The sequence below is a fragment of the Emys orbicularis genome, chromosome 3, assembly GCF_028017835.1.
Source record: "Emys orbicularis isolate rEmyOrb1 chromosome 3, rEmyOrb1.hap1, whole genome shotgun sequence".
In the NCBI taxonomy this organism is placed as follows: Eukaryota; Metazoa; Chordata; order Testudines; family Emydidae; genus Emys; species Emys orbicularis.
The window spans coordinates 28904791-28925323 of record NC_088685.1 but is presented as its reverse complement, the minus strand read 5'-3'; the positions used below and the strand labels follow the sequence as shown (position 1 = coordinate 28925323).

The 20533-nt window shown below is 41.1% G+C and overlaps 1 protein-coding gene across 2 annotated transcripts in view; it reads right to left on the bottom strand.

Annotated features, from left to right (window-relative positions):
* NBAS (NBAS subunit of NRZ tethering complex) overlaps positions 1-20533 on the bottom strand; it is a 409271-nt gene that overhangs the window by 61746 nt on the left and 326992 nt on the right. For both annotated transcript variants that reach the window (XM_065400708.1, XM_065400709.1), the window contains one exon: positions 17442-17637. In XM_065400708.1, the coding sequence (XP_065256780.1) occupies positions 17442-17637 (196 nt within the window). The remainder of the gene's footprint in view (positions 1-17441; positions 17638-20533) is intronic.

The following is a 20533-nucleotide window of genomic DNA, read 5'->3' as shown; positions in this document are numbered from 1 at the left end:
GAAGCGGAGCGGCGGCAGCGCGCTCAGGGGAGCAGGCGGAGGCGAGCTGGGGCGGCGAGGGCACTTTTTCTCCATGCCCCGGAGTCGGCACCTATGATGGCCGGCACCAGAATGCCACCCCTAGAAATGTGCCGCCCCAAGCACCTGCTTGTTTTGCTGGTGCCTGGAGCCGGCTCTCCAAGAGGGGATGGGAGCCAGACCAGATCAGTAAAACAGGTCAGCCACCAACTCACCACTCGCCTCCTCAGTCCCCCTCCCCCAGCTCGCCTACTCACCCCCCGCCACTGCCTGCTCGCTCGCCTTCTCAGCCCCCCACCCCCGCCGGCTCGCCTACTTACCCCCCGCCACTGCCCGCCAGCTCACCTCCTCAGCCGCCCCCTCCCCCGCCACCGGCTCATCTGCCCCCCCTGCCACTGCCTGCCTACTCACCCCCTCAGCCCTCCACCCGCCCGGCTCGCCTACTCAGCCCCCCTCCCTCACCCGCCGCTTGCCTACTCACCCCCCCATGGGCCGCATAGGGAGCCCATCTACTCAACCCCCGCGGGCCGCACAGTGAGCCCACGCAGGCTGCATGTTGTGCAGGCCTGCCTTATGTGAAGTGTCTTAAAGACAGCATATTCTTCTCTATCCAGGGCTTTATTTCCATTGCCATAGAGCTTTGACCTCTGTTTACTCCCTGATTTCAGAAGGGATAATAAATACTCATGCCTCAATCATAAGTCAATCCTTCATGGGAAGTAGGAGGAGACTCTCTGAGAGTACAATATTTGCCTGCAATGTTGTGTCTTTCACCTTCCACTGATGCAGCTGTTACAGGTCACTGTCACAGCTAGGATACTGGACTTGATGGACCACTGGTCTGATCCCATATGGTCATGTTTGTGGATTTTTCTTTTTTTAAACACATGCAGATAGAGGTGTCTAAATGAACTGAAGGGATGTGTACTAAGAGATTTTGGAAATTTGTCTTCCATATATGTTTGTTTCAATCAGGAGTATGCAAGGGTTTCGAATGAAAGTTGGGTTGGCTTTCAGCATGTTGTTTGAACTTACCAGCTCACAAAGGCACACCGCTGTTATGCCAGAATGATACCTAAATCTGCATTGCATCAAGTGCATGGAACAAATGGATAATTTAAAAAGCACTAAGTCAACAGGCACAGATGGTATACATATATGAGTTTTGACGGAACTTAATTATAAAGTAGCTGAGTTGCTAACAAAAATATGTGATCTCATTAACACCTGCTACAATTCCACAGGACTGGAGGATAGTGAATATTGTACCTATATTTAGAAAAGGCTCTAAAGTTACAGAGGAAATTACAGACTAATTACAGAGACATTATGACTAATAAGCCATACATGTGTAGCTGGCACACTGGCTTAAACGATTATTAAAAATAGAATGACAAAAATTTAGAAGACCATGATATAATAGAGGCTAACCAGTATGCTTTCTGCAAGGGAAAACTGTGTCCAATTAATCTATTAGAATTCTTTGCACACATCAGTAAAGTTGGGGATAAAGGAAAACCATCTGACAATTTTGACTTTCAAAAGGTCTTTCACAAGATTCCTCACAAGAAGCTTCTCAAGAAATTAGATTATGGCGTGAAGGCAAAGTACTGTCATGGACCAAAAAAGGTCTAGGAGACAAAAAAAGTTAGGATTGAATTGTCAGTTGAAATGGCAAAAGGTTAATAGGTTCAAGGTTCTGTTATAGGTCTGTACTGTATCTCTGTACTGTATCTTTTTCTGCTCATTTCATCTGATGTTTTCTTTGTTTTGCTTGAGTGCATACTGATAACTTTTCCATCTGCATGTTATAGGAACTGCTTAATGAATCACATAGTTGAATGTGATGTTCTTGGAAGCAATGCATGCTGCACTTTTTCACATGGAGAAACTGCATAATCAGTAAATTGAGTTTATTTTATTGAGTGTTATTTCATATATTTATTAATTTTCTAGATGGGGGTAAGCAATGAAGTATCAAGTTGCAGATAACACAAACTCATTAAGGTTGGTAAAGATCACAGAGGACCATGAAGAACTTCAAAGGGACCTAAACTAAGCTCAGTGAATGGGTTATTTGACAGAAGATGAAATCCCATGCTGATAAATGTAAAGTAATGCATATTGGAAGGAAAAAATTAAACAACTCATATCTTACAAGGTTCTAAATTAATTGTATCAACTCAAGAAAGTGACCTGGGAGTCACTGTGGACAGTTCAATGAAGACCTCTACTCAATGTGCAGGTGCAGTCAAAAAAAAAGCAAACAAGATGTTAGGTTGCATAAGGAATAAGATTGTGAATAATACAGAATATATTTTGTCATTATATAAATAAATACAGCAGCCTCATCTGGAATACTAGTCACCTCATCTCAAAAGATATATTGCAGAATCAGAGTGGGTTCAGCGATAGGCGATAACAATGGTTATGGGCATAGAAAAACGCTCATATGAAGAGATGAAAATATTAGAATTGTTCGCTTTAGGAACAAGACAATAATGACAACATGATAAAATACATAAATTAACAAATGATATAAAGAATGGTAATGAATCTTACAGAGAAGGTAGATAGTGAGCTTCTATTCTCTCTGTTCCATAACACAAGAACAAAGGGGCACATTCATTGAAATTAACAGGTGGAAAATGCAAAACAGGAAATACTTTTTCACACATATAAATAGACTATGGAATTTATTGTCACCGGGTGTTGTTGAGGCCAAGAATTTAGCAAGATTCCAAAAGCGATTTACAATATATGGATTACAAGAATATCCACAGTTAAAACAGCTATTGTTTACAAAAAAATAAAACTGATATGAAATCTCATGCTTCAGGTTTTAAATCAATCTCCAGAAATAAAGGATAAGGAGGTGACCTAATGTGGAGACTAGATTATCCCACATCTGCTTACTGGGGGTTCTTTCATCTTCCTTTGACATATCTGGTGCTGGCCACAAAATACTAGATAAGATACTCCCATCCCCTAATAGAATGGGAAAGGCATTTGTAAATTATCTATATCTACATCCATATTTCAAACTAACATGCATATATTGTGCAGTCAAACTGTCCTGTATCTTTCTGCTCATTTCATCTGATGTTTTCTTTGTTTTGCTTGAGTGCATACTGATAAATTTTCCATTTGCATGTTATAGGAACTGCTTAATGAATCACATAGTTGAATATGATGTTCTCGGAAGCTAAGCATGCTGCACTTTTTCACATGGAGAAACTGCATAATCAGCAAATTGAGTTTATTTATTTTTATTTTTTTATTTTTATTTTTTTTACAGTTTAACATTAAAAATCTGCACGTTTCTCATTTGATTCGTTTTTCCTTCGGTAAATCCACATACACTATAAACACCTGATTCAAAGCAATGATAAGCAATTTCTAATTAATTCATTCACTAAAAATAGATATGGTCATTAATTCTTATGTATTAAGAAGGTTTCAGAGGTTACAAGATGTCAAAAGTTTATCCCGAGTGAATGGCTCATCAGGCTGATGCGGTTAAGGCACATCAGTTCCATAGCCAATGTTACACAAGGGAGTGATGTAGCCAGAATGATGTCTGATGGTCTTTGACTGCCCTAACCAGATGGATAAGGCCACTCTGCAGCTGGGTGAATTGGCCTTTCAGTGTGAGATTGAGCAAAACTTTAACCCAGGACATTCACAACTGTAGTTGAGCGCCTTAACCACTCAGCCACTGAACAAGACGACTCAGGGACAACTGATATAGCACCTTTGCTACTATTTTGCCAGTACGGATTCAGTCAAGGGTAGTAACAGCCAAAGGCCACTACTGTCTGATGGTGTTCACATCAAAGACCTCCGTCACTCAAGAGAGACTGGACAATAATTCAGTATGTTCTTTCTAATTAGGTGTTGAGATCAACATACACTGCCTTTTTCCTCTACATTCTTTTCTGGATGGCTGGGGGAAAAGACGGACAGCTTCCATAATGAAATTCCAGGAAAAGCATTAAATTAACATGTACATTAATGCAGTTATTTAAAAGATCCCTCAGTTCTTTTTATTATACACACACACACACACACACACTTCATGCCACTTTTCAAGGCTATAATTTAAAAAAACAGGAGCCTAAAGTTAGGCTCCAAATTCATATTTAGTTAATTTCCTGATTTTCCAAAATGGCCTCAACAGCATGACAATGTATGATATACCAAAATTAAAGGAAACTCTATATAAGATTACCTTCTCAAAACTACGCATGCTATTTGGATTCGAGTCACACACAAACACAAATGACAATGTTATTCTTATAATAATTAAACAATCCTACTTGCTAACCAATAAATATTGGTTTATATACAGAACCTTTGCTAAAGCTCTTATATTCCTACAGTAGCTTCTGCTTGCCAGGGTAAAGCTCTAACTTTTTATTACTGTAAATTATGTAGAATTGGTGACCAAATTGAATGACTAATACGTTCACACATGTGCTGTAAGTAGACATAATACATACATTAGTCATGTTTTTGGAAGTCCTTATAAACTCTATTATTTCTCATTTATAATGACAGGGAATGAGTTATCTATACTTAATGGATAAGCTAAAATTTAAAACATGAAAATTCTAAGGTACCCATTTTCTCTTACCCCCCCCAAAAAATATATATATTTAAAGAAAATGTCAGTATTTTGACCCATATTTTTCATGCACCAGTTAACTAGAAAATTACAGAACCTGAAAAGCTCAGATAAAATGTATCAAGGGGATTAAAACAACACATGCCTCCTCCCGCCAGTAGCTGTGGGATGCTACTGGAATGTGAATTAAGGACTCTGAAGCCTTTGAAAAATGAGGACCTCTGAATTTTTAATTTTGTTAACTAATCATTAGAGAACTGGAAATTGCTGTGTTTCTGACTGTTAGATAGGTAGCTGCCTGCATAAAGTACATTTTTAATTTTGCACGAGCTGGCCTGTTTCCCAGCAGCATATTGATTTGTAGGACCACTACTTATAGCACCTAGAGCATAATTAAATATCAAATCCTTCTTTGATGTGTGCAAAGCCCGACTAAGAGGATTACTAGACATACTGAGGGTGGCTTTCACACATTTTCTGGTAATTGAACATTGCAATATCATTAAACTTATCTTTACTCAATAAGAATCCACATCCATCCTTTGCAATATCTGGCGTCCCTTTAGGTATTGGAGAGGGATTGGGGAAAAGAGGGGATATTATAAAGGAATGAAACAATTATCAAAGAAGGATAAACAATTTTGGAAATAATGTGACACCGAAATAAAATTAAGATATTTTGTAACTATTGAAAGAGCAGGCACCCCACGTCTGCAATGATTTAAATGTCAACTATTACAGAAGTCTCAGAAATACATTTCTATCTGTAAGTCCCAAGGTGAAATTGGGATAGTAATTTTTCACTGACATCTCAAAGGGCACTATTTTGTTCACTCTATTCTGAGAAAGGGTCACCTTGTAAATGAGAGGGGCAGTCTTGTTAAATAAGAAGTACAAATAGTTTAAAGGAGGTAACAAAACAGCATAGTCTAGCAGTTTGGGCATAAGTCTGGAACTCGGAAGTCCTGAGTTCTATTCCTAACTCTGCAACCAGTTCATTATATGACCTTGGATAAGTCACTTTAGCTCTGTGCCTCAGTTTCTCCATCTGTAAAGTTGGGACAGTAATTCTGTAAAGTACTTTGGGATATTTGAATAAAATATAAGCGAGAAGTATTAACACAGTGCAATAGAAACTTGTTAATTGATGCTTTGCTTATCTGCACACTCCTTCCACATGTACAAACCAACTGCTTTCCTCTCAGTTTTCAGCAAAAGATGTAACTGCTTGAGCACTGTAGTTTGGACTTTTGTATTTCTAAGATTGTATTTTACTAGTTTACCATGAAACACTGTGACAAGTAACTAATAGGACATTTGCCATATAAAGAGATGCAATACAGTGTGTGATAAACTATCTTTGCTTTTTACTATATGTGGTCACTAACTTGCTAATCTGCAAAATTTGATGACTCGAGAGATATCCCACTATCAGTGTGGATGTGTTAATTTGTGAAGGCTCAGGAACTAAAAACCAGGCTTATTTATCCTCATGGTGTCTCCATTTCCTTTTTCAAATACAACAGCTCACTCAGTACCATATTCTGGGTTACTCACCAACCCATGATATTACATGCACACAAAAAGGAAGTTCATTAAATTGTTTTCTTTAGAAATGGTAAAAAACAAACAAACAAAAAAAACCTTCAACTGGTACCTGCTAGACATACCAGCCTGTCACTTCTGAATCATTTCACTAGTTGTTCAGGGTAAAGCACCCCAAAATTCACCAGAACCAAAGCTTTGAGCCTGCTGGATGATCCAAATGTGTACATTATTGCATCTGCACTGCAATGATATGAATACTGAAACTTGTTAAAAATTATACTAAGAGGTGTCCTTTGACATACTCTGTATCAGGAAAAGCCTAAAGAACAGCTATTGCTTATGTCAAATATACAAACTGTTTTTAAAACTTTAAGAAACAAAACCCATAGCTTATTAGTTCTGAAGGATTTGAGCTTACTGGGTACAGAGTACACACTTGGCTGTTTGTTACAAGATATTACTAGACTCTTTCTTATTTATGCCTTGTTTGCTTAGCAACTGAAGAGTAAAACATTGACGGGATAGATGAATTGCTTTGTGCTATTAGGGGTATCTGACCTGTAGCAGCATTTTTGCAAGATAATTTTCTATGCCTTCCCTTCCCCATACTAATAATAGCTAGAACAGTTCCCTCTACAAAGCACAATATTTTAAAGAACATACACTATATTTATCTATTTCTTCTTGCTGCTATCTGAATTTGACCTTTCTGTGATGAGAACAAGAATGGCACACATTTCTCTCTCTTCCAAGAAAAAAAAAGTACATTCAGTTTTGTAAAAGGGAAGGAACTACAGGCAGTTCCATCTCCTACCTGGGTCTTGTATACTTGTGTTACACAGTTCTTATGAAAGCTGGGGTGTTGTCTTCAGCCATACAGCTAACATCCTGTTGGATCTCACAAACTCAGCAGGGTTGGCATAGGTCGCTATTTGGATGGGAGACCGCTAAGACATGCAATTAGAGGTACGGGAAGGAAGTAGCTAACCAATATCCAAACACAACATAGAATCATAGAAGATTAGGAGACCTCAGGAGGTCATCTAGTCCAACCCCCTGCTCAAAGATGTTAGAGGGCAATATACTGCCAGAGGTGGTCTCTTTCATCTGAGAAGAGCAACACCAGCAAGAGTCTCAAGACAGACAAATGACCACTTTCTGTGGGAGCAGGAATGTTAACTCTGACACACAACTAAAATCTTTCCTGGGTACTAAAATTCCTCGTGCAGTATCATAGGGATACTTACTTTTTCTACACAGCCTTTCCTTGGCTGACGTGTAGCATAAGTATGTGTTGTTATAGTGTTACTGTATTTCACCACAGATATTGATCAGTTTCAGTACTGTGTGAGAGTGAATCATACATATAGTATTTAGGGCAACACTCACTAAAGCTGATGCAGGGATGCATAAACTGGATCTTCCCGTATCAGGGAGGGCCCATAAGGCACAGCCTCCCGCCCCTCCTCCCCAAGAGGTGGCAGCTACAATTTCTGCCAGCAGCAATCATGAGCCAGTCTGGCCTCACTTCACTCCCACCCCTGAAGTGTAGCCCTCTTACAGCCTTTCCCAATAGTGGGAAAGTTTTGGTTTCTTCGCACCAGAACATCCTTCCCTGCCACAGCAGCTTCTTGGTCATTTAAAGCCCTGTGCCATGGTTTACACTAGTGAATGCCCCTCCCCCATAATTCCGCACTGAATCTAGCCACAGCATGTATATCAACTTGTTAAATTTCTAAATCTCTTTAAGATAATTTGAAATAGGGGGGACGCTATTATTATTCAAGCTCAGACAACATAGCTTATTATTACTTGAAGACACCCGTTACCTTAGAGCCAGTATTGAATTATACAGTAACTCCTCACTTAAAGTTGTCCCGGTTAACGTTGTTTCATTGTTATGTTGCGGATTAATTAGGGAACATGCTCGTTTAAAGTTGCACAATGCTCCCTTATAATGTTGTTTGGCAGCCGCCTGCTTTGTCCACTGCTTGCAGAAAGAGCAGCCCATTGGAGCTAGTGGTGGGGGCTTGGAACCAGGGTGGGCTGGCAGCCCCAATATCAGCTGCCCACTCCCCTAAATTCCCTGTAAGGCAGCTGCCCAGCAGGCTATCAATTGCCGGGCAGTTCAGCTGTCCCTCCCCCCACTGCCGTGTGCTGCTCCTGCCCTCTGCCTTAGAGCTGCTCCCGGGAGCCTCCTGCTTGTTGTGCAGGGGGAGGGGGAAAAGAGGGGGACTAATGTCAAGGTGTCTCCCTCCCCCCTTCTCCTGCCCCCCACTCCTTTACCCCATCTCCAAAGAACAGGGGTGAGACACTACAGGGCTCAGGACCGAGGGAGCTTGCTGGCAGCAGCTGCTGTCTCAACTTGCTGATTTACTTTAAAAGGCAATGTACTTAGAGTGAGGTCAGCGTACTTAAAGGGGCAATGCACGTCTCTCTCTCACATGCACGGTGCATGTCTCTGTATCTGTCTGCCATGCTGTCTCCCCTCCCCTCCCCTCCCTCCATTCGTGCTGCCTTGTAGAATGTGAGGCTACATTAACAACAATGTGTTAACCCTTGAGGGCTCAGCCGAGTGCTAGTTCATCATTTAGCAGTAAGGCATTCCCTGGGAAATATCCCACCCTCTTCCACCCTCTGACTTCACCACCTCAACCAAGCTTCACAATCATCATTGCTGTGTACAGTATTAAATTGTTTAAAACTTATACTGTGTGTGTGTGTGTATATATATATATATAATTAATAAATAAATAAATAAATATACACACACACACACAGAGCCTTTTGTCTGGCAAAAATAACTTCCCTGGAATCTAACCCCCCCTCCCCCCTTTACATTCATTCTTATGGGGAAATTGGATTCGCTTAACATCATTTCGCTTAAATTGGCATTTTTCAGGAACATGACTACAACTTTAAACGAAGAGTTACTATATTAGATTCCTCCCCAAAACATCATGAAAATATGGATACAATTTGGTTAAACTGTGAAGCTATATACAGTCAGGATTATTAGGTTGATAGGAGATATCTTCTAGTAATTCTCCTAACACCAAATCAAAATTGTGAAGGCTTCTGTCAAATACAGTTTCCTGTGTGTTTTTCTTCTACAGCCATGACTGCCAGGGATTATTTACATGTGATTCATCATATATTTTTAAAGACCTCGTGCTGGACATATCAGAATTGTAATGTCTTTGAGGCTGGAAAGCACGCTATTAGAAATACTGTAACTCCCCACTTAACGTCCTCTCGCTTAACGTTGTTTCGATGTTACGTCCCTGCCCCATTGCAGAACATGCTTGTTTAAAGTTGTGCAATGCTCCCCTAGAACGTCGTTTGGCTGCCTGCTTTGTCCACAGCTGGCAGCCCCCCTATCAGCTCCCCTATCCTCCCCCAGCGCTTCCCGCCCGCTGGCAGACCCCACGGATCAGTGCCTTCCCCCTGCTACCCCTGACTCCTGCCCGCGGCAATCAGGCATTCAGGAGGCTGGGGGGAGGAGCGAGGACGTGGCGCGCAGCCTCCGCCCTCCCTTCCCTGCCTCCTGCCCATGGCAATCAGCTGGTCTGTGGCATTCAGGAGGCTGGGGAGGGAGGGGGGAGGCTGCGCGCTGCGTCCTCACTCCTCCCCCCAGCCTCCTGAACGCCGCAAACCAGTTGATTGCTGCGGGCAGGAAGCTGGGGGGAGGAGCGAGGACGAGGTGTGCGGAGTAAATGGGGAGGAGGTGGAACGGGGGGGAGAAGAGGCGGGTTAAGGGTGGAGGTTTGGGGGTGGAGGTTAAGCAAGAGGACATTAAGTGGGGAGTTACTGTATTAAATTGTTTTTTAAAAATTGTTTACAACTTATACTTGTATTAAATTGCTTGTTTAAAATGTATATAATGCCTTTTGTCTGGGCAAAAACAAATTTCCCTGGAACCTAACCCCCCCTATTTACATTAATTCTTATGGGGAAATTGGATTCATTTAACATCGTTTCGCTTATGGTCGCATTTTTCAGGAACTACAACATTAAGTGAGGAGTTACTGTACAGGTAAAAAGAAGAGAAATGGTGCCAAGGGGTATTTAGTGCTAAAAAGAAAAAAAAAAAAAACAGCTGAGGGTCAAGAACCTTCATGTATAGCACATGTTTAAAGAATGATTGAAGTGTTAAGTGCCAGAGGTACCGCAAATTCAGTGGACGGGTCTATTTTAAGGAGTTGAGTGATAACCCAAAGCAGTTAAAACAAACAAACAAAGAAAACCCATCCATCTTTAGCTAACTGGTTCAGAACTAAAGATACTGCTATTTGTTTTACATTATCAGCAATTATTTTTAATAAATTAAAATTTTCTAGCAAGTAGGTGAACATGTTCTATGCTGCTTACATGAGGACTTGATGGTAATTCATAGAAGGGGACAATGGAAAGGTGAGAGTCATAAGATGGGTGAATAGTAGCTCTTTGCTGCTGAATGATTCTGTCTTGTAGCAAATGATGCTTACGGGTTTCAAAACAAGAGAATGTCCAAAGACAGAGCTGAGATGTAAAAAGGAGGAAGTTTCTTGTTGTTAAGGATATTTTCCCTCTAAACCTTGCAGATTAAAAACATGAACCTCTAAGAGAAATGCCTTGGTACTAAACACTTCAAATACGGATAGTCACTGATAAAATGAGCTTATTTTAAAGTCTAGTTTTTTAACATAGATAACCAACTAAAACCTTATTCATGGGCTAAAAACTAGAACAGACTGGTGCCACATAGCAGGTATTGTAAAGTTTCAGGGAAATAAAGACACAGCTTTCATATGACTGTAGTCCAGCATCTCTATCTGTAATCACCGTGCAGTCCCTGGGAGTTACTCTAGTCTATCCATATGTGGCTAGTAGTGCAAAATGCTACCACTGCCTAGAACACCAGGGTCCAAGGCAAAACATGAGCCAGATGGGAATGGAAGCATTTTAGAGATCATACTTGCAAGAACTAAGACTGCATGCTGCATTGTTTTCAAGAACATGTATGTGGGTAGCCATAAGAGGATATTGCTGCTTTGATGGTGGCCATGAATCTCTCTAGTCTGCTCAGTGGACAACAGTGCAACTGGGACTGACTCAACAGTAGAAAGTTGGGATTTTACACGGGGAAAGGGCAGCGTAGGACAAATAACTGAAATGCAAAAGACCTTCAAATTGACTGAACTCCATGCTTGATTATTTTGAATTGGTGAGAATCCATCTGACGGACATCACCAGGATGGGATGGGAAAGCTTACATACATGTGCTGAGAAATGCCACCATTAAAGCAGAATGCTTTCCAATAATAATTCATAAACAAGAATATTTGACATTAGTAGGCTTCAACTAAGGCAAAGATTTTTAACTTACAAAGAACAGTTTGCTACAAGTAGAGAAATAGGATTTTAAGAGGATTTCATATGGTTGAGGAAATCCTATATATGCACACATACATATATGTACATCTGCATGCTCACACAGACCTATGAACTAAACATTAATTACTATTTAAATTGAGATTGAGCCCAAATGCAACAGATGTTTTCCCAGCAGATATGAAGAAACAGTCACTGCCCCAAGGAGCTTACATTTAAAGAATGATAGAACAAAACCTAATTAAATAAAAAAAGAAGACACCAATAGATGAAGGGTCAGGGTAAGGAATGTAAATATTTATATTTATACAATTTAATTCAGATAGGTTAATTTGGACACTGTCCTGCCATTGCAAAAACACAGTAGTCAAAATGAAAGGTTAGTGGATCGTAGCCAATTGTGAAAGGGCAACACCATCAAAATGGAGCAGCAAAACAAGTCAGACCAAAGGAGCAAGAATGGAGTAACACCGTGTCTGTTGATTATGCTGTCCCTATGTTTTTCGATATCACAGTCATAAAAACCTCAGAAGTGTCACAGATATACAGGCATTTAGGTACTGTGCTGTAGGTGGTCTTCAATTGTTTACAACTACTCCTGTTGGTCCACTCTGATGCTTCCCTTTTAAAGAGATCTTTCTATCGGGATGTTTATTGCATTAAGTTTTATGTTGACCACATTTAACCAACATTTTTTCTTATAGACTCAAAGACTTTCAGGTCAGAAGGGACCATCATGATCATCTAGTCTGACCTTCTGCACATTGCAGGCCACAGAACCTCACCCACCCACTTTTGTAATAGACCCTTAACCTCTGGCTGAATTACTGAAGTCTTCAAGTCATGACTTAAAGACTTCAAATTACAGCAAATCCACCATTTACACTTGTTTAAACCTGCAAGTGACCCATGCCCCATGCTGCAGAAGAAGGCAAAAATACCCCAGGGTCTCTGATCCAGACAAAATTCCTAACCCCAAATATGGCAATCATTTGAGACCCTGAGCATTCTGGCAAGATACTCAGCCAGACATCTGGGAAAGAATTCTCTGTAGTAACTCAGAGCCCTTTCCATACAAATGGCCATACTGGGTCAGACCAGTGGTCCATCTAGCCCAGTATCCTGGTCTTTCAACAATGGCCAATGCCCGGTGCTTCAGAGGGAATGAACAGAACAGGTAATCATCAAGTGATCTATCCCATGTCATCCATTCCCAGTTTCTGGCCAACAGAGGCTAGGGACACTTCAGACCACGGTTTTGCATCCCTGCCCATCCCAGCTAATAGCCATTGATGGATTTATCCAAGTTATCCTCCATGAACTTATGTTCTTTTTTGAACCCTATTAGCATCTCATCACCGGCTGCTGGAGATATTTGCTGCTAGCAGTTGCAGATCGGCTACATGCCATTGTAGGCAGTCTCATCATACCATCCCCTCCATAAGCGAATCAAGCGCAGTCTTGAAGCCAGTTAGGTTTTTTGCTCCCCTGCTCCCCTTAGAAGGCTGTTCCAGAACTTCACTCCTCTGATGGTTAGAAACCTTTGTTTAATTTCAAGCCTAAATTTGTTGATGGCCAGTTTATATTAATTTGTTTTTGTGTCCACATTGGCGCTTAACTTAAATAACTCCTCTCCCTCCCTGATATTTATCCCTCTAATGTATTTATAGAGCGCAATCATATCACCCCTAAGCCTTCTTTTGGTTAGGCTAAACAAGCCAAGCTCTTTGAATCTCCTTACATAAGGTAGGTTTTCCATTCCTCTGATCATCCTAGTAGCCGTTCTCTGCACTTGTTCGAGTTTGAATTCATCTTTCTTAAACATGGGAGACCAGAATTGCACACAGTATTCCAGATGAGGTCTCACCAGTGCCTTGTATAATGGTACTAACAGTTCCCTGTCTCTACTGAAAATACCTCGCCTGATGCATCCTAGGGCCACATTAGCCTTTTTCACAGTCGCATCACTTTGGCAGCTCATAGTCATCCTGTGATTAATCAATACATCCTTGTCTTTCGCCTCCTCTGTCAAAAATTCTTGTTAGTCCCCAAATGCATGACCTTGCACTATTAAATTTCATCCCATTTCTATTACTCTAGTTTACAAGGTCATCCATTTTTGAGTCCAGCAGAGGACAACAAAAATAATTAGGAGGCTGGAGCACATGACTTATGAGGAGAGGCTGAGGGAACTGTGATTCTTTAGTCTGCAGAAGAGAAGAACGAGGGGGGATTTGATAGCTGCTTTCAAATACCTGAAAGGGGGTTCCAAAGAGGATGGATCTAGACTGTTCTCAGTGGTGGCAGATGACAGAACAAGGAGTAATGGTCTCAAGTTGCAGTGGGGGAGATTTAGGTTGGATATTAGGAAAAACTTTTTCACTAAGAGGGTGGTGAAGCACTGGAATGCTTTACCTAGGGAGGTGGTGGAATCTCCTTCCTTAGAGGTTTTTAAGGTCAGGCTTGACAAAGCCCTGGCTGGGAAAATTTAGTTGGGGATTGGTCCTGCTTTGGGCAGGGGGTTGGACTAGATGACCTCCTGAGGTCCCTTCCAACCCTGATATTCTATGATTCTATGATCCAGATCATCTTGTATGATAGTCTAGCCCGCCTCGGTATTGGCAATACCACCCAACTTTGTGTCATGCACAAATTTTATTAGCACACTCTCACTTTTTGTGCCAAGGTCAGTAATAAAAGTGTTAAGTAAGATTGGTCCCAAGACCGATCCCTGAGGAACTCCACTGGTAACCTCCCTCCAGCCTGAGAGTTCATCTTACAGCATGACATGTTGTAGTCTCCCCTTTAACCAGTTCCTTATCTACCTTTCAATTCTTATATTAATTCCTGTCTTCTTTATATAATATGTTAAAAATGTGTGGGTGCTTAGTGATGAATATGGATCTGTACCCCAAAATGTGTTTCATGTATAGGATTCCTGAGACTAGGTCTACACTAAAAGAGGAGGTTACTTACCTGTAACTGGAGGCTCTCCAAGATGTGTGGTCCCCTATTTGTATTCCAAACGCGGGTGCACATGTGAGCCATGTGCCGGAGCCAGAAGTTTTTCAGCAGCAGTGTCCATTGACCAGCATGGTCGCCTTATGTCACCACATGCTCCACGTGAGGTGCAGAAGTTGAGCAACGCGACTCCTTGACATGAAGGACTTGCAGATATTGCAGTGGGCAACAAGGTGTGCCTCATCCATGCAGTAGAGGCAGCGCATGTGCTTATCATTCATGGAGAAGAGAGAGGGCACAAGGCACAGTTCTTGAACCATGGAATGCGGAGCATAATCCCCCATAAAGGGCTACTACAAACACTAATTAACTAAACTAACATATTTACAGAAGTATGAAGAGAAAGGAAACCGAACTATCTATAATGGACTGTTGTTCTCGTAAAGCATATGAGCGCGAAGAGAAGATTCCGACTCCGACCACGTGGTAAGAGGGAACTGAGGGCACGTTGCCCTGCACAGCCTCTTATAACCTCGCATGGAGCATGTGGTGACGTAAGGCGGCCGTGTGGGTAGCGTGACCAGACAGCAAGTGTGAAAAATTTGGACAAGGGGTGGGGGGTTTATAGGCACCTATATAAGACAAAGCCCCAAATATTGGGACTGTCCCTATAAAATCAGGACATCTGGTCACCCTACATGAGGGTCAACATACACTGCTGCTGAAAAACTTCTGGCTCCAGTGCATGGAATATATATACACATATAGGGACCATAACTCGAAGAAGGAGGTTAGGATGACCCAGCTACATTGCTCAGGGTTGTGAAAAATCCACACCACTGAGCAACATAGTTAAGCTGACCTACCTCCTCCTATTGACCTAGCTACTGCCTGCTGGAGAGATGGATTAACTACAGCGATGGGAGAACCCCTCCTGTCACTGTCATGAGTGTCTACACTGAAATGCTGCAGCCGCACTGCACTGCTGCAGCTTTTTTAGTGAAAACATAGTCTGAGATGGTGTGTTGGAATGCTAGGGAGAGAAGACAGTTTCTGCAGAGACCCAAGGCTTGTCTACACATAAAATGCTACAGACACGCAGCTGCACCGCTGTAGTGCTTCAGTGTAGACACTACTTAAGCTGATGGGAGGGATTCTCCCTGTCAGCTTAGGTACTTCACTTCCCCGAAAGGCAGTAGCTATGACAACAGAATTCTTCTATCAACCTAGCACTGTCTAAACAGGGACTTAGGTTGGCTTAACAATTTTTCACACACCTGACCAGTGTAATTAAACCAACATAATTTTCTAGTGTAGACAGGCAAAAGGATAACTTCACACCTAAGCTCTGTAACAAAAAGGCATTGAGCATTATGATAATGTGGCTCAAGCACACACAGTGAGGGTGGGGCTTTGAGAAAAGGGAATTTTCCTTAGGGGGAAAACATACAAGGTGACACTCTCTCTAGAAGGAAAACTGAGTCCAGGCTGGGTCCCAAGAACTCTTGGGTTTGCTAAAAGGATGGAAGTTGGGCCTGTTCTGTTCCTTTAACTCAAGACAGAAAACTATCTAAGTTAGCTTGTAGGGAAGAGTAGAATTAAATGAGTAAAAATGTAAATAGGGTACTTGTTATTTGAAAATCATTTTCCCAATTGCTTTGTTTCCATTTGCTAAATAAACCTACTAGTTCTAAGAAGGCTGTTTGTCACTGTATAACACTAGTCACAGGCTCCCAAAGGGACGAAACACAGGTGCCCAATCAAACCTGCACAGCAATAAATGGCTGGTATACATGGGGTATGTTGCACCCACATCCTAGTCTAAGAACAGAACTGCAAAATTCCACCCCCAAGTCAGGTAAAGGGCATGTGGGCCAATAGCTGAGGCTGTGCACTTAGGGAGACCAGAAAGGGGACATAGGTTCAAGCAGCCCTGTGATTATGACAAAGTACTTTAACAACTCCTTCCATCTGAGGATCTCAAAGTCATGTATAAACTCAATATTAATTAATGCTTGCATTACACCTTTGTGAGGTTACACTTACTAGCTCTATTTTAAAGACAGTTAACATGAATCACAGACAAGATAAATTTCATATCTAAGGTCAAAGGGTCTGGAAGAGAATCTAAGGCCTGGTCTACACTAACCCCCAAATTCGAACTAAGGTACGCAACTTCAGCTACGTGAATAACGTAGCTGAAGTCGACATACCTTAGTTCAAACTTACCGCGGTTCAGACGCGGTCCACACGTGGCAGGCAGGCTCCCCGTCGACTCCGCGGTACTCCTCTCGCCGAGCTGGAGTACCGCAGTCAACGGCGAGCGCTTCCGGGATCGATTTATCGCGTCCAGACCAGACGCGATAAATCGAACCCGGAAGTTCGATTGCCAGCTGTCGAACTACCGCGGGTAGTGTAGACCTGGCCTTAATGTCACATTTACAATCCCTGCTCTAACCACTAGAATGCACACCAGAGTACACCACAGAGGGGACAGGGGAAAGTGGCAGAAGATAAACTGTGGAGGGGGAAGAAAAAATGGCAAATACCAGAGGGGTATATAAAGGGTGGGAGGGGGGATAGAGAAGAAAGAAAAAAAGGCACCGGGGCATGCTTCTGTTTGGTATCAAGTGTCCTTGGTCCCCACTAAAGGGAGTGGGAGTTGAGGATGCTCAGCCCATAAGTGAGGCAGTATTTAACTACTCCTTTACTTTTTTTTTTAATTAAAGTCACAATTTGTTACAATCCTGGGTTGGTATGAGGATAGAAAAAGGGCCACTTCATTTGTTGATAGCATGCATATGTAACTGCCTATATGGTTCATACTACAAAACTGACAAAGTTCCATCATAAAGTTTTTAAAAGAGAAACACGGTAATACACTATCACTTAATGTTAGGGTAAATAATAATACCTTTGTCTCAGGCCAACAGGCTTTGAGAACAGCTTGAGTTCTGAAGAACACAAGTAGCCTGCTATCCTCATCACTGAGATGAAATGCTTGCTCCATAATCTGCAGCACCTTAATGCGGGGCTTCACTGGCAAGGAGTCATCACCACAGAAAGGTCTCAACCACTCCAATAGATCATCTGACGAAACTAGTTTCTCCCTGTAATCCAAATAAAATGGTTCAGCTTTAATTAATACTTAATCATTTTAATCCAATTTCTAAAGACATTATCACTGATAGCCACATAACAAATATGTCCTGTGTTTAGTTGTGAACAACTTTAATGGGACATTGTAAACTCTTCTAATTCTGATTGTGGCATAAGCAGCTGTGAGTTAGACTTACCTGAACACAACCACAGAGATTCAGTGCCTCTGAATTGCATTGTCTTCTGTATTATTGATTATGTTACTTGGTTACATATTTGGCTACCTTGAAATAGAGACTGTTAACCTGTGGAACTTAACCCACTCTGCTGTTTTATGAACATGAAAATAAATAAAGGAGTTCTCAAATTAAATTAATTGCATGTCGACTTCACTATCATGCCATTCTGATTTTAAGAACTAGCACTTCAAGATCAACCAAAAGGACTGATCTAGGATAAGTGACAATATAGATGATCATGGATTCGGAGAAGAAATGATCATGTTCAAAAATGAAACTTGTTGGGAAGAGAATTCATATACATCCATCCTGCAAACATCAAATGAAACAAACATCTACTAAATTTAAATAGATACACCCTCAGTTAAAAATCCATTCTAAGTTCTTTAAATTTTCCTACACTAATCAATTTTAAGTGTCATCACACAGGAATCATGAAAAACCAGCTATACTTAAAAACACTATTTTCTAAACCAGGGGTCGGCAACCTTTCAGAAGTGGTGTGCCGAGTCTTAATTTATTCACTCTAATTGGAGGTTTCGCGTGCCAGTAATACATTTTAACGTTTTTAGAAGGTCTCTTTCTATAAGTCTATAATATATAACTAAACTATTGTCGTATGTAAAGTAAATAAGGTTTCAAAATGTTTAAGAAGTTTCATTTAAAATTAAATTAAAATGCAGAGCCCCCCGGACCGGTGGCCAGAACCCGGGCAATGTGAGTGCCACTGAAAATCAGCTCGTGTGCCGCCTTCGGCACGCATGCCATAGGTTGCCTATCCCTGTTCTAAACTGTAAGAGTTTAATCAGGGAATATTATGTCTTCCTAGCACACAGAAAGCAAAACACATTTCAATATTTAACATAACATGAACTACAGAGAAATAAAACTTCTCAAGCATTTACTAATCTCATGAAGGAATTGTTTTTTCATGATTCCATTCCAAATGAGGTCATTCCAATAGTTGTAATACAAAATGTAAAAGTAAACAGATAAAAGGGGACACATAATACTTTGAACATTAATGGTCAGAGTCTATGAACACAATTTCTAATAATTTTGATAATTTGGGGATTTTATGATATTAAAATAATTGTATTTTAAATAAATGTAATAATAAAACCAACATTAAAGACTTGATGGTTCCTTTAACTCCAAGAAGTATATTCTCTACTTTGTCCATAGGATGTTAGCCAGGTTGCACAGCTATGAACTGAGCTAAAGTATATACGCATAAGGATGCTTATTTTGAATTCACACAGTATACAAGGAAGTATCTGTTAAATATGCAATATGATGAATAGTTATAAGCATTCAAGATATACTAACGTATGTGACAGGTACAGGTGTGAAATTACATACAATTTTTTTAAAAAGTATATTCACAAATCAATATACTGTACTGTTTCTTTTGTGATATTTTCTGAGAAGGATGCCAAAAGGGGTGGCAGGCGGGGAAGTATTGCCACTGCTTCTAAAGATGCAGTTCTTGGATATTGTTTTTCTAAACTACATTTTAGGTCTAAACAATGCTATTGAGTAGTTGGAATAATTTAAATAATTATGTCTAAATTGTATTTATTTATCTAAATAAATATACTGCACTCCTACTGACTCTATGCGCATTGTATACTTAAAACAAACATCCATATTTTAACAGATTCCTAAAGGAATCTTAAAAAACTAATCTTTGAATCCTTGGAAACCCCAACTTATCTACTATACCAGTGTCACCCCAAATGGCTTCCATTAGATACCTGTTCATTGCCTCCCCTCCAACCAGCCTATCACAATCATCTCCCATTCATCACTCAACGCCAGCAAAACCCTCCAGGAAAGGCCTGAGAACACAGGCTCATCTCACATGTCCTCCAAAAGTCATCAAACCATGGCACTGGTGAAGCAAGTGGGAAAGGAGTTCCAGTCATGACCCTTCCAGAAATGAAAACCTTGTTCTGAGACTTGTAGGAATGTTTATGAAAAAAAAAAATTATGGAGGAATTACAACTAGAAGATAATAAGGTGATAAGTAACATTCAACATGGATTTGTCAAGAACAAATCATGTCAAACCAGTCTAATACCTTTCTTTGAAAGGGTAACAAGCCTTGTGGATAGGGGGGGGGAAGTACGTTGCCCGAGCTAGTGCTCTCAGTCCAGCCCTCTGCTCTCTGCAATGATGGTGCTGGCAGCAGCCATGCATTCATGCCCCATGAAGGTACATCGGCTTGGGATGGGCTCATCTTATCAGGAGATCTCACCAATGCAACGTCTCCCCCAGTCTGGCCATCAAAAATGGTCTGCACGACATGCATACTGCTGGGCTGTGAGTGCCCTTGCACAGGGACCCTCAGCAGTGGTCAAAAACATCCTCGCATGGCCATGGGACTGTATTTATCAGACCCAAGTGGTTAGTAACACACACAATCTTCCCAGTTTTAAAATGTAATTGCAAAATTAGTAGAATTAAGCCTGATTTAATAATTTTGTAATTACCTTAAACAATCAGGAATCTTATGGAAAGTTTGGGGGGATGGGGGCATTGCTATCTCTGCCCTTCCCAACCAAAATACTACATCGCCAGCTCCCACTGGCATACAAGGGGCAGGCAGGTTGAGTGCTTTGGGGGATCTCAACTATCCCATCATCACACAAGAAGAGAGAGACTC